The sequence below is a fragment of the Schistocerca piceifrons genome, chromosome 3 (assembly GCF_021461385.2).
Source record: "Schistocerca piceifrons isolate TAMUIC-IGC-003096 chromosome 3, iqSchPice1.1, whole genome shotgun sequence".
NCBI lineage: Eukaryota > Metazoa > Arthropoda > Insecta > Orthoptera > Acrididae > Schistocerca > Schistocerca piceifrons.
The window spans coordinates 167,717,945-167,733,710 of record NC_060140.1 but is presented as its reverse complement, the minus strand read 5'-3'; the positions used below and the strand labels follow the sequence as shown (position 1 = coordinate 167,733,710).

The 15,766-nt window shown below is 41.8% G+C and overlaps 1 protein-coding gene across 5 annotated transcripts in view; it reads right to left on the bottom strand.

The window, feature by feature from the left end:
- Window positions 1–8,698, bottom strand: part of LOC124787762 (formin-like protein) — a 453,708-nt gene extending 445,010 nt beyond the window's left edge. For all 5 annotated transcript variants that reach the window (XM_047254638.1, XM_047254640.1, XM_047254639.1 and 2 more), the window contains exon 1: window positions 8,350–8,698. In XM_047254638.1, the coding sequence (XP_047110594.1) occupies window positions 8,350–8,496 (147 nt within the window). In that variant the 5' untranslated portion in view covers window positions 8,497–8,698. The remainder of the gene's footprint in view (window positions 1–8,349) is intronic.
- Between the last annotated feature and the right edge of the window lie 7,068 nt (window positions 8,699–15,766).

The following is a 15,766-nucleotide window of genomic DNA, read 5'->3' as shown; positions in this document are numbered from 1 at the left end:
CTGCTTGGATACTTCCAGTACCGTACTGCTGGAGAGGTCAGGAATGTTCTCGAACGATGGCGCTAGATCTAGGAAGTGCTTGCATCACCTATACAGGATACGCAACATGCAATGCTGCCTGTGAGACGACCTTGTCAACAAACTTGTTGACGTAAAACAGAGGCTTCATTTACATGGGCGTTACTGCAATACTTGAGCCAACTCTTAACAATATTTTGCAAAATTGGGCCATAATTGGGTCTTGTCGGGATGTCGGGACAAGAAGGACCGTAAAGGTGACAGTACCGATACATGCGGACGGATTGCAATCTTAGACACTTTGCAACATACGATTTCTTCTCTAACCCGCATCAATCTAAATTGCTATTTGTAATAGCCCCATATCCTACAAGAACATCGGTTCTACAGGTTGTTCTTTAACATATTCCACAAATTCCTTTCCATTACTTCTTTTCTCATATCCTCCCGTTTGTCATTATTCACGACGACATCAAAATTTTTCCACTACTTCGTATGTAAAATGTCTTTATCTTGCGAAGCCTCTAATCAGCAAATTGTCGAAGGGTCTTTGAACTAAATATAGCATTTATTTTATTTTGTTATGTGTTTCAGCCGGGAGAGGCCTCTTCAGTTGACGAGTTAATACGTAACTTGTTCGTATCACCTGATGACTCGGTAAGTCGGAACAGGTAATTATACGATTTGTGTTTAAAAAATACTATCAGAAGAAATGAATAAAGCACTCATCCCACTGATGGATTTTGTTTGTTTATGTTCCTTGTACCCACAATGTTAGTTCCATAACTAGTGCTAATAGGCCTATATTCTCCTACATTTGCTTTCTGAAGCAGGTGTCGTTTTGGGAAAGGACGGGGGATTAGGGTTTAACGCCTCGTCGACGTCGTTCATTGGAGATTACACGTAATCTCCCATTGGGGAACAGTATTAGCTGTGCCCTTTCAGAGGAAAGGTCTCGATATTTACCTTATCTGATTTAGGTAATCTAAATCTGGATGGCTAGACGGGGATTTGAACCGTCGCTCTCCCCAATCCAGGACCTTACCACTATGCCCTCCGGCTCGGTACATCCTTTTTGAGTTAAATAAGTTTATTACTAGCAAGATATCTGTATGTGTAACTGAATCGAGTATTCCATTTACTGTGATTTGTTCTCGTTAAATATAACTCTCCTTTCCGCTGACAATGCCGCCTGCAATGAACACATCTGCAGCACTTCACATTCCATAACTTGTCATCTGCCCCTCATTAGAATCCACTGTTACCGTCTACTGGAAAAAAAAAAAAAAAAAAAGCGATTACGATTTTGGAATCGCAATCTTAAAGGTTGCGCAGCTATGAACTCGCTTCCTGCACAAGAAGAATTTGGTCATAGATCCTTGACCTGGCTTATCACTGCTATGGCACTGGGTCAGCGCTTCCTTGATCCAGTCTACTTCAACAAACACTGCTTCTTTGTTCTGGAATTTGTTTCCGTCCACTAATTCCTTAGTTTTAGTGTAGTGAGATCGTTTATTTCGTCAGCCGAAAATGGGCGCCCGCTTTGAAACTATTTTGTGACAGTTTCATTCGCACCAGTTCGTCGGTTTTCTTGTTATTCTAAAAAACCATACGAGGTCCAGTACAAGTGTAGCTACAAGAGCACCGGTGGCGTCTGTTACAATAGCCTGGAAACAGAGACTACACCACAGCTGCCGTCTTCGCAAGATACGGGCGACATTTATCACAAACGGTAGTAATTGGCTAAAGTGAATAGGTGCTGACACGTAGACAGGTGACCACTCTGGAAACACAAACCCACACCCACACACACACACACACACACCAATATCGATTCTGGAAATGTGTATGTAATCGCTCTACCGCATTTAGGTTGTAACTTTTTAAAATTTTTGGCTGATGTGAAGGAAGTGATTTTGTGACGAGTGAAGGGGAAGATGTATTAGACTGACTGGGAAGTTTTGCATTTCACTTATTTAGTTGAAAAGACGCACTATCTTTATAAATTGAGAGAAATTCTGATGAACTAGCAAGATAGAATTCCTTAGCAACAGCCCTATATAATTTGTAGCTACCTATTTTGTATACTGCTGTACCCACCGTCTCAAAGGCAAAAGGTCCTTACACAATCGGTAGCCAGTGACGAAACATTCGCTAACTCTGTGTACAGGAATAAATGTGTCTAATCGATTGCAAGTTTTCTAGCCATTCTAAGTCTCAAAGAGGATGAAGTACAATTTATTTTCACTAGAGTTCAGTTTGCACTTTTTTCCCCAATGTGTATGATCTACGTATGTGTAATAAAACAGTTTCGCACGGATTTTGTGCAGGCAAGGGTTTTTTGAAAAACATTTTATTTCCTTGAGTAATAATCTCTTCCTTGTCCTTACGAATTCACTCTCATCCATAAGGAAATTCTACTATACTAAAAAAATAAAAATGAGAATTCACTTCGTCTTCACTAAAGTGAAAATGCTGAACTGCAAACAGAATTCTTCTAAATCGGACCCTCTGAGAAACCGGTATTTAGTATAGACAGCATTTTTTTTCTGTAAACAGGACATTCTTGTCTTCTGGAAGTTTTATGGCGTTTATGTTCAGACTATAGAATTGTGACACTGTCATAGATCGTTGTAGATGCTAGGTGACACGATCATCCAGCTTAAGACAACTGAATCCAAACGAGTCTGTTCCTCTTGAGCGACTTCACAGGGGATGTCACAATGTTCTACTCACTACAAGCTGGAATACGATACGCCAACAATCGGTCTGTGCGATACCATCTTTCTCCCAGTTGCCAGCAAGACTGAGGAAACCCATTATTAATCCACCACAAGAATATTATGAAGATGCATGTCTGCTGTGGAGATAAACTCGCCATGCTGAGAAAACTGGCGAACAGGCTGAACTTCAGGTGAGTGTACGGCCTGAGCGAATCGTCCAGGGGCTCGCTGCCCTGACAGATCAGCACCTTCTGTGGAATTTGCTGCCTCGCTTCTCTTTCGCCCACTGAGCCACTGGATTTTGTTTGCACTCCTCTTTTCCGAGCGTGTCTCGTTCTTTCTCGAGCATGCCCTCATACTTAAGAGTACCGCCGCTACAGTTTGTTGTCTGGGTTCCGTCAATCCAGTTCCTAATTCTCTCGCTCAAAGGTGCTGCAATGTTCAAGACTAGTCAGCAAATATCTTAGGAGTTACGTCAAAACTGGGTTATTTCGCATGAAAGTATAGGACTTCCCTCAGGTCTCCGATTTATGCAGCCAATACTCTTCCACTTCATTCTTGCCAGCGAAACAAATCCGTGAAAGGCTGCATGAAATTCCGGATCCGGCGGACTTTGCTAACGCCTATGAACCGTTAAATATAATCTATTGTGCTAATTTTCCTCGTTACTGTTTTTTGCGTATCAGCAACTGAGTAAATCTCTTTTTACATTACGACGGGGGAACAGTCATTAACATTCAACAGAACACATTTTACGCACACACATGTATATAAAGTAAGTATCCTGAATACTTCGCTATGGGACGAAATTACGCTGGTAACATTGCCGAAGACGTACCATTATACAGAGGTACTTAAAGGGATACTAATATTGTCGAGCCTTAGATACGTTCTTTCTGCCTGTTTATAGCAACATAGCTGGTTGTTTTCCTTACCTTTAAATACTGGCGATTTAAACAATTGTTGGGAATTTTTATATGTACGAAAAGCTGCAAGGAATACTGTTTACGTTTACTGACACGGCTTGCCACCGGAACTGAATCTAAAAATAAGACCTCGCTTGTTACGGCGACTTATGCTTTGTCGTAACCCTAACGCTGTTGGACTGTACTGAGCAGAAAAACGAACCGTTCCTGTGAAGTATGTGGTGTTGTGTTAGATGACTTGCCTGTCATTTCTATCCAGTTTAATGTTTAAAAAGCGAAGAAATAAATCTATTGTCAGCCTTTCAAGCGGTTGTGAAAATGTCTTTCTTACATCTACTACATCTATACTCTGCAAATCACCGTGAGGTGCATGGCAGAGGTCACGTCCCACTGTACCAGTTATTAGGGTTTCTTCCCATTCCATTCACGTATGGAGCGCAGGAGGAATTATTGTTTGAATGCCTCGTGCGTGCAGTAATTATTCTAATCTTACCATTACGATCCTTATGTGAGCGATACATTGGGGACTGTAGTATATTCTTTGACTCATCGTTTAAAGTCGGTTCTTGAAACTTGAAGAGACTTTCTCGGGATAGTTTACTATACGCGCAAACTAAGTTGACACACGGCGCAGCGGACGATGAGAGCACTCTTACAGACATTTCCCATTTACAGCCACTGCGCCAGTGTCAACTTGGTTTGCGTGGATAACACGTCTATCTTTAAGAGTATTCCAGTTCAGCTCCTTCAGTATCTCTGTGGCACCATTCGTGGTGCCTTTCTCAATATCCCCTATTAGTCCTATTTATGTGTCCCACACACTTTAGAAATATTCTAGGATGGATGGCACGAATGGTTTTTAAGCCATCTCCTTTGTAGTCTGATTGCACTTCCCCAGAATTCGACCAACAAACTAAGTATACCACCTCCTTTACCCACAACTGAGCCTATTTTTGAGCATTCCACTGCCTATCTCTACAAAATGTTACACCCAGATATTTGTACGAGTTGTCCGATTCCAATAATCGCTCACTGACAGAGTACACCAGGGTTTTTCGTCTTGTCAAATGGGCAAGTTTGCGTTTCTGAGTATTTACAGCAAGTTGCCAAACTTTACACCACTTTGAAATCTTATCAAGTTCTGACAATGTTTACGCAGCTTCTTTCACATAGTACTTCACTATAGGCAACTGCATCATCTTACCGTCCATCTGACAAATTAAAGAAGACTGAAATCGATGGTGAATAACGCAAGCAGCCACAAAGACTTTTAGAATGCGTCATTTCACTGCCACAACCGGTTTCGGTCGTTCGTGCCCATTTTCAGATGGCTATTATTGCATTAAATGGTGACAGCAGCAGCGTGTTGTCAGCTCAAGCACTGTACAAGAATATTTAGGGCCACTTTATAGGTTGTTCTGATAGTGAAAACATGGTAATGTGCCTGTCTTTATTTAGATATAAGGTGAAACAGTTGTCAACATACGTTCCAGTGGACGGGCCTTTGTCTGAATTTGGCCCTCACGGTTTTCCAGGCCAATACGTAAGCTGCTGAAATGTCTGTTCGCAATTTGTCCAGCTGATGGTTGTCCCTGGCACAACTTACTCGAATACAGTGTAATGCTACTCCATCCCATTGAAAGCAACAGCTAATGTAAATGAGATAATTAGGCCAACAGTGCAGAAAATTGCTTAATTGCCGTTCCCTCGAGTCCTTGGTCTCGGCAAAGATCTAATCTGCTCCGTTTCTAGCCAGGTGTGACAGCGCGAACTCGTCAGCTGCGCGGAGGTACGGGGCCTCTCGCGTGACATACAATCAAAATCTCCGTCGAAATTGCGAACTCATTTGTACACTGAGTGTTCTTCAGTCTTAACTTCCACGTGAAGTCACTTTAACACTGCAGCTAGCAGTGCCCGAAAAAAGCGAGGAATAATTTTAGGGAATTTTACCGCCCTACCAAGATCAGAGCTACAGGATCAGGTCTACGAGATTCCTATTATGCGATAGTACTTCTTGTTACATATATTTGAAGGGGTACAACATTTCACTGCAAGTAGGTGGGGCAATCACCTTTATTCTCCAGCGGTATGAGATAAAGCGAAATGTGTGTTTGCTACTCTGAGCGGCGTCTCTACATCTACACACACACTCCGCCAGCCACCGTACGGTGCGTAGCAGAGGGCACCCTGTACCCCAAGTAGACGTTCCCTATTCCACTCGCTGATACAGCAAGGGTAATTTTTCGTAACTTATCTTCGTGGACCCTACGCGAAATGTAGGTTGGCGGCAATAGGATCGTTCCGCAGCCAGCTTCAAATGCCGGTTCTCTAAATTTTCTCAGTGGTGTTCTTCGAAACGAATGTATTCTTCCCTCCCGAGATTCCCACTTCAGCTTCTAAACATAACACTTGCATGCTGATCGAACCTCCCGGTAATCCGGCATTTTCCTTTAAACTGAAATGGTGCGGATTCCACACACACACGTGCAATACTCAAGAACTGGTCGCACCAGCGTGTTCTCTATGTGGTGTACTTTACAGGTGAACCACTCTTTCCTAAAATTCTCCCAATAAACCAAGTCGGCCATACGCCTTCCCTACCACAATCCTCACATGTCGTTCCGTTTTATATTATTTTGCAACGTTACGGCCAGATATTTAAACGACATGACTAGACAAGCAGGACACTACTAATGTTGTAACCGAACATTAAGGGGATTGTTTTTTCCTACTCATCAGCATTAACTTACTACACTGTTCTACATTAAGAGCCAGCTGCCATTCATCATACTAACTAGAAAATTTGTCTAGGTTATCTTAAATCAACGCACACCACAGCATCATCAGCTAACAAACGTAGATTGCTGCCCACCCCGTCTGCCAGATCATTTATGTATATAGAAAACAGCAACGCTCCTATCACACTTCTTTGAGACACTTCTGATGTTGTTCGCTGAAATTTCAGCTGTACGTAGTGTGTGTGACCAGCAAAGAGTATCATGCACCGATGGCCATTCCCGCTTCCTGCTTCCCGCAGCACGGCGTTCGGCGTCTAGCACAAGAGATGTGGCATCAGTGGATGTCGTCCCTCCGACAAAACAGCTGGAGCCAGTGTTATTCTGTGCTCCCTTCACAGGGCACGACCGGGTCCTCCTCGGCGGTATCGCGAGGGGAATGATACAGGCCGCCGATGCGCGTCCAACCTCTCTCCCAGCTGAATACCCGAGGGCTTTTCTTCTCACATGTGTCGAAAACAATGGCATATCAACCAAAACCAACGACGTACGCCGAAGGAAGAATAGATTATGATTAACAGAGCCGCCTTCTAACAAAATTTTATATACATTTATTTACCTAAATATGTTTCGCAATAGCTATTGAGCTCTCCGTGACCTTTTACTTACTTTCTCCTTAGACTACATCAATTTATCTATAGTTTCTGCAGCATATAGTGGGTCATGTGACAAGGCCGTCCCTGCTAAACATTTTTTCACGTTAACATCGCCACACAGTTTAAAAATCCAAGAGGAATACGTTGATGCTGTGTAGAATCTATACTATGGCCAATTTATTCGGCTGCAGTTTCTTCTGCCAGGAAGGGGCAGTGAAATGAATTCCATCGTGACAACACTTCGTAGTACACTTAGGCTCAGAAGGTCGCGCCATTTCTTGCCGTACATACACAATTTCCACGTGAATTTCAACGTACTCTAAACTGCGGATAGCCAATAAAACGAAATAGAACAGTATAATACAAAACTATTACTGCGAGAAAAAGCGACCGTCGCTAGATAGTTTCTTAACTTGTCAACAGACTGTCATTTTCTGCAGGCCTATAATGATCAAAATAGAAGATGTGTGACTGCTAAATCTGTAGATTTCTAACCCACAATGACTTTCACACATTCTATCCTTCCAGTAATACCAAACTATGCAACGAAAAGATAACCATCACAAATTTATTGCTATTTTTGCTACCATACACGAAAAACAAGGGTAGCGCTACACAAGCAGCATACGGAAACTTAAAATACTACAGGAATGACGAGCTAGATTAGAAGATCTATGAATAACTCAAAACAATAATTACCCTCTACAATCACGCATTGTTTACAACACATACTGTTTACAGTATGCGTGGTCCGAGACTCAAACGTTTTCACGCATGCAACAAAAAATCAGATCAAAACTTTTTTTAAATTGTTCTGCATGGTAATCGTCAGTGAATTTAACTTCAACTATAAGCCGTTCATAAATGCTTCCCGATTTTTTTACTTCGCGCGGACTCTTCAAAAAATGTAAACAATGGTTGTTGAGCATTGTTTTGCAGTATTAGCTACGACACAAACTAAACACTAGATGTTTCCGCTAAGTACGACTATACCCAAGTAAAATCAAACAGCTTGGATGAAAATCCAAGAGCTCCAAATCAATTTAACCGTGTCAGTACTTAGACTTCCGTATGGCATCAAACACCGCTTCACTGGTGTCATTCAACTCTTCCCTTTAAACTTACCAGCTACTAAAGAAGTTAAAAGTGTACAGTTTTCAGTGATAACTAAAGCAAAACTGAGCTTCGTAACGATAGAACTTACAAACACTATAGTTTTAAGCGAAATGTTAAAAAGGTATAAATACTGCCCAGTGATGTGAAAGAAAAATGCAAGTGTTATGGTACTTACCAACACTTTGGTGAATCTCCTCTCCAACTCATTCTGATCCGGCATAGGCTGTTTAGTACGTATACTTGATCTAACATTGTGGTTCCGCGCTGTTCCGCTCTCTGGAGCAGCTGAAGCATCATTTTTGGTACTGTGCGAACTACCCATGTTTGTTAACACCAACACACGGCATACGTTTGCGTCTTAAACAGAGCATTTACTGCTGGCGACGTTCACTTCACTGTCAACAGCAACAGGTTCCACCCGCCATCACAAAGTGCTGTTCGCTACGCGCTGTACGTCAACTTAATCAGACACAAACACTTCACAGAGCAAGCACCACCTCCTCTCCACTAGCATCTAACAGCAAGCCACTTCCAGCAGCCCCTGCGACTGGCGTTCTGCGCGACATCTGCTAGCACGGATACGAAGCTTTCCCGCTGCCTTCAGGGCGACCAACACCGCTGACGGAAACGTCAGGCTGAAGTTTTGAAACTTTTAACTTTCTGTATTGTCTATTTCACTTACTGTACAAACATATTAATCCTTTTGGAGTTCCAGATCGTCTGTCCGATAAATATCGATCGATTTCAACAAGAAGAATGCTGTAACGTAAAAGTGTTGCGTTTCAAAGAATTTTCTTTCGTTTATAGACTTCGTCAACTATCGAAATCACTGCTATTGGTATTCATACTTCACACAAACAAATTAAGGTTGAAGTTCTCCTTGCACACAGTAAAAACGACATCACGTACGTTCTCTCTGTAACTGGTCAAGTAGTATGATCGTATTTTTTTGGCGCTTGAGCATTTATTCTTTTATAGCCTTTGATTAGTCCATAGCAGAGTTCCTGCCCGGTCCTATTGTTTCTATATGTTTCTGACATATCCGATACTATTGTACATTTTCCATGGCTGAATAAATAAATAATAAATATCCCAACACAAAACGACTTCCGTTACCGGTACTTGACATTCTACAGAAGATTTGCGAGAAATGTCCCATTTTGTTGTAGGGTGCAGCAGAGATTATGTCCAAATAAAATATAAAAAATGTCCCGCCGTTCTGAAGATTAAGAAGTCACATGAGTCTGCATTTATTCTCCATTTTAGCCTCCTTTCACTTTATATGACTGTCTTAACGGTGTGTTATTCAGAGTACTGTTCTATGTGTGTCCGCAAGAAATTTATCCACATGAGGCCAACATTCTAAAACTGCCTTCTTGATGCAGCTAATGCCACGAGTTTGAGAACGTGTCGTACCTCAAAAGTGCATTTAACAGGATGCAGACATAACGTACTGAATCTCAAACGATTGATAGTTTCATCAGTATTTTTTGAAGGGTTGTTACATCGATACCTAAAATGTCAGCATGCTTAATAATTAGTATACGCACTGTACATCGTTTTGTATTAATAATGTGAAAGTTTAAAGAAGTAGTAGCAAGTGGAGAGTTTCGAGGTAATCTCCAGTCCCCTATGTATAGCATCCATAGGAACTGTGAAGTTTCAGACTAACTACATCAAGCAAAAAGGCGTTTAAGGCGACATTTTCCCGCTGTCCATACGCGATTGGAATGGGAAGAAACCAATGAATGCTAAAGTACCTATTATTATGCACTTCACAGTGACTTTTAGAGTTGTAGAACGTGTGTGTAGAGAGAGACGCGTGAAAGATGTTCGTAGATCACATCTCTTTGACCTAACAGTCGGAAAGTATGCGATTCAATCCAGCAGATACAACGAGTTAGGATGTAAAGCTAGAAAATATTCACAAAAGAAGGTTTCTTCATATACAAATAATGTTGGGAGGTTCCGATAGTTAAACTGCATGACAGAATTCTGTTGTCAGTATCAAAAGTATCCAGCAAAAATGCCACTTTCCTCAAAGTGGAGAAGCAACTTATTTTTCCATGAAAAAGACAGACGCGTATTTGACCTTGTATCTTATTTCAAGTATTTTAATTGTAACCACCGACTTATAAAATTTTCTGTAGTTTTGAACAACTTCTGTGATTCTAATAATGAAAATTACGATATACAGGGTGAGTCAGGAGGAAAGGTACATGCTTTGAGGGGTGATAGTATTAGTGATACTGCATAAAAAGCTTCATATGGATTTCCGAGATAGAACACATTTAATATTCACTATTATTAATTTTCTGTACTATCAAACATTGTCACTGTTTACAATGCACCACAGTAGTGTAGAGCAAGTTGAGAGGAATAGTTTGATGCGAGACACTTGTGGTCCATTAAGTAGGGAAACTGCCTCAAATTGGCCTACAAAAACTACATAAGCTACAACGCATGCGCGTCGAGCGAGTTTTTCAACATTCTCGCTCTCTCTTCGCACAAACCATTAGTTCTAGAGGGGAAAAAACGAATAGGACCTTTCTTGAAGGTAATTGTGTACCGTGACTCGTTTTCGCTGGAGGGTGCGGTTTTCGAGTTATTCAAGAAAAACGTACAAAAGTGATATTAAATATGTTCTATCTCGGAAACCATTCGGTATAGGGCATACGTCCACATGAAGTTTTTTGTTCAGAATCACGAATACTATCACCCCTCTTGGAATGTACCTTTCCTCCTGACTCACAATGTATAGGAAGGTTCTGATTGCCAGTGAGTGTATATCCCTTTCAAATCGCCTGCCTACAATTGTGTACATATACTTCTAGTGTGTCTTAGCTGAAACAGAAGTACTTTTTTCACAATGGAAACCTGAGGTACACATTTATAAATGTTCAGCCTTTTCATCTTGCGCAGGTGCTGCTAACTGTTGGACACCGCTATAATAATATCAGCAAGTCATTGAAGCAGTGCGCACAGCTCGTGACCATTAGAATACACAGAATGTGGTTGCTTCGCTATGTTCCACTATATAATTTAATATTTTTATCGTATTTTGCATAGTAATTATTGAATGATCATTTTACAATTTATTACAACGGAGATTATTTCGAAATTAGTTATTATGGTCCAAAAACAAAGCCAAGTGTACAAGTATGTTTTGAAAACGGGTACATATTTTTATACAAATCTAGCATCTAAAATTATTTTAAAAAGCACCTATGAACAATACAACACAAATAAAAATGTTCCTTTCTCCAGAAAAAAGTCAGTTACAACCACCCTCCCCCCCCCCCCCCCCCCCCCCGACTTCAAGAACTTTTATTTCGACCACCTTCTTCAAGGTTAATATTCGCAAAGATTTTAGCTTTGATTTATTTATTTATTCGACAGTTATTATCCACAGCCAGGCGGTTACACCGCAACTGTCTTAATTAAATTAAATTAAATGTTTTTTGAAACATACATTTTTTTGGTTGTTTGTGCAAAGCGTAATCTGGGCCACGGCTTGACGAGATGAATATAAAAAAACCTCCATAAGCAACCTCAAATTGGCCGGTACAACGGGCCATATGACTGATCCGAGGTGGCTATTGCCTCCCCAGGTACATACTTTATTGTGCGGTCGGGCTAATTGGACTGGTGCACTCGTAAGTCTGTGAGTGGAACTTGGGCTGTGTTGCACCCCATGGAGTTCGAGAAGGCCATGATTCCTGCAATGGATATCGTTACGACAATTAAAGTACATAATTTTTTGGTATGTTAAGCGCAGAAAAATGTATTTTTATTTCGACTGATACACTTACTCGATAATGAAACACAGATGAACACCTAAGGTATATCAAGACTGTTCTTTAGAATTTACTACTATTACTCTGCGATTGTTAAACTGAACGTGGTCTCGGCAAATGGCTACAAGTCTTCTGTGACCATAAACGTATTTTTACTACAGTTGTAATTAAGCTGACCAAGAAGAGGAGGGGGCGTTCTTGATGGAATAGAGAATCGATGATGGAGAAATATTCTGTCTGCTGCCGTGTTTATGTTGTGCTTGGAATAGGCACCGGAATCAGCGTGCCAGTGTGTTGGTGTCGTCCTTTTCTGCAGTTCGATAAGAAATGTACAAGAAAAGGACAGAGATCAGAGCTGTTGTTGTTTTCTTCAGTCCCAAGACTGATTTGATGTAGTCCTCCATGTTACTCTATCCTGTGCAAGTCTCTTCCTCTCCGAGTAACTACTGCAACCTGCATCCCTCTGAATCTGCTTACCGTATTCATCTCTTGCTCTCCCTCTACACTTCCCTCCGCTACTAAATTGGTGATCCCTTGATGTCTTAGAATATGTTCTACCAATCGATCCCTTCTTTTAGTCAGGTTATACCACAAATTTCTCTTCTCCCATTTGTATTCAGTACCTCCTCATTGGTTTCGTGATCTATTCATCTAACCATCGGCATTCTCCGGTAGCAGAAAATTTCAAAAGCTTCTATTCTTGTCTAAACTGTTTATCATCCATGTTTCACTTCCATACATGGCCACACTCCATACAAATACTTTCAGAAATGACTTCCTGACACCTAAATCTATACTCGATGTTGACAAATGTCTTCTGCAGAGACGATTTTCTTGCCATTGCCAGTCTACATTTTATACCCTCCCCACTTGCACCGTCATCAGTTATTTTACTTCCCAAATAGCAAAATTCATCTACTTCTTAAAGTGCCTCTTTTCCTAATCGAATACCTGATTTAATTCGACTACATTCCATTATCCTCGTTTTGCTTTTGATGATGTTTAACATATATCCTCCTTTCAAGACTGTGTCCATTCCCTTCAACTCCTCTTCCAATTGCTTTGCTGTCTCTGACAGAATTGCAATGTCATCAGCACACCTCAAAGTTTTTTATTCTTCTCCCTGGACTTAATTCCTAATCCAAATTTTAATTTGTTCCCTTTACTGCTTACTCAGTATAGAGACTGAATAACACCGAGGATACGTCACAACCCTGTCTCACTCCCTTCTCAACAACTGCTTCCCTTTCGTGACCCTCTACTCTTATTACTGCCACCTGATTTCTGTACAAATTGTAAATAGCCTTTCGCTTCTTGTGTTTTATCCCTGCCACCTTTAGAATTTGAAAGAGAATATTCCCGTCAACATAATTAAAAGCTTTCTCTAAGTCTACAAATGCTGTAAACTTACGTTTGTCTTTTCTTAACCTACCTTCTATGAGGAGTCGTAGCGTCAGTATTGCCTCATGTGTTCCTACATTTCTCCGGAATCCAAACTGATTTTCTCCTAAGTCGGCTTCTACCAGTTTTTCCATTCTTCTGTAAACGATTCGTGTTAGTATTTTGCAGCTGTGACTTATTAAACTGATGGTGCGGTAATTTTCACACATGCCAGTACATGCTTTATTTGGAATTGGAATTATTATAATCTTCTTGAAGTTTAAGGGTATTTCGCCTGACTCATACATCTTTCTCTCCAGATGGAAGAGTTTTGTCGTGGCTGGCTCTCCCAAAACTATCAGTAGCTCTAACGGAATGTTATCTACTCCCGGGGCCTTGTTTCGACGTAAGTCTTTCAGTGCCTTGTCAAATTCTTCACACAGTGTCACCTCTCCCTTCTCATCTTCCTCTATGTCCTCTTCCATTTCCATAACATTGCCCTCACCCTTCTATAGACCCTCTATATACTCCTTCCACCTTTCTTCTTTCCCTTCTTCCCTTAGGACTGGTTTTCCATCTGAGCTCTTGATATTCATACAGATGGTTCTCTTTTCTCCGAAGTCTTTAATTTTCCTGTAGGCAGCATCTACCTTACCCTTTGTGATATAAGCCTTTACGTCCTTACATTTGTTCCCTAGCCATTCTGCTTAGCCTTTTTGCACTTCCTGTCGATCTCATTTTTTAGACGTTTCTAGTCCCGTTCACCTGCTTCATTTGCTACATTGTTGTATATCCTCCTTTCATCGATTAAATTCAATATCTCTTGTGTTGTCCAAGGATTTCTACTAGCTCTCGTCTTTTTACCTACTTGATCCTCTGCCGCCTTCACTATTTCATCTCTCAAAGCAACTCATTCTTCTTCTACTGTGTTCCTTTCCCCTCTTCTAGTCAGTCGTTCCCTAACGCTCCCTCTGACACCCCCTACGACCTCTGGTTCTTTCAGTTTATCCAGGTCCCATCTCCTTAAATTCCTGCCTGTTTGCAGTTTCTTCAGTTTTAATCTGTAGTTCAGAACCAATAAATTGTGGTCAGAGTCCACATTTGTCCCTGGAAATGTCCTACAATTTAAAATCTGGTTCCTACAATTCCGTCTAACCGTTATATAATCAATATGAAACCATCCGGTGTTTCCAGGTCTCTTCCATGGATACAGCCTTCTCTCATGAGAGAACCATGAGAGAACAGAGTAGGGACTGTAACTTGGCAATGTCTCGTAAATATCTGTACCCGCACTGATTGCAGGATAGCGTCGAAACTTTCGTACCGCCAAGGAAAACGCATAATTTTCCGCCATAAGTCTGACAACTAATCAAACCCATGTTACTATTCTCGCGCCAGGAGTCTTAAATTTTTACAGATCAGTTTAAATCAAATTTCTATCAATTTCAGTTGAGGAGCTAGAAACGCTCAAGTTTTGAGGAACGTATGCAAAATACTGTAGCAGTGTTCAGATGGATGTGCTGGCGGCAAAATGTTCAGTTAATTGAGACATTCAAACGAGTCCTCATTTTCCTGAATGCTAAACGACCTGTAGACAAGGTGTAAATTTACTAGTGTCATTAGTGGTGGTCTTCATCCATTGCTGCTGCACTTTCTCGAACTACTTGTTTCTCGCAGTCGTTGTTTAGCTCGTAAGGATGTAAAGGCGGACGCATCTCTCGGGCTCAAGTCATGCCTGCTTCATTTGCATAATGTTGGAATTCGACCAGTTCGAATAAATTATTAACATACTCGTTCTCACTTGATATACATACACTCCTGGAAATGGAAAAATGAACACATTGACACCGGTGTGTCAGACCCACCATACTTGCTCCGGACACTGCGAGAGGGCTGTACAAGCAATGATCACACGCACGGCACAGCGGACACACCAGGAACCGCGGTGTTGGCCGTCGAATGGCGCTAGCTGCGCAGCATTTGTGCACCGCCGCCGTCAGTGTCAGCCAGTTTGCCGTGGCATACGGAGCTCCATCGCAGTCTTTAACACTGGTAGCATGCCGCGACAGCGTGGACGTGAACCGTATGTGCAGTTGACGGACTTTGAGCGAGGGCGTATAGTGGGCATGCGGGAGGCCGGGTGGACGTACCGCCGAATTGCTCAACACGTGGGGCGTGAGGTCTCCACAGTACATCGATGTTGTCGCCAGTGGTCGGCGGAAGGTGCACGTGCCCGTCGACCTGGGACCGGACCGTAGCGACGCACGGATGCACGCCAAGACCGTAGGATCCTACGCAGTGCCGTAGGGGACCGCACCGCCACTTCCCAGCAAATTAGGGACACTGTTGCTCCTGGGGTATCGGCGAGGACCATTCGCAACCGTCTCCATGAAGCTGGGCTACGGTCCCGCACAC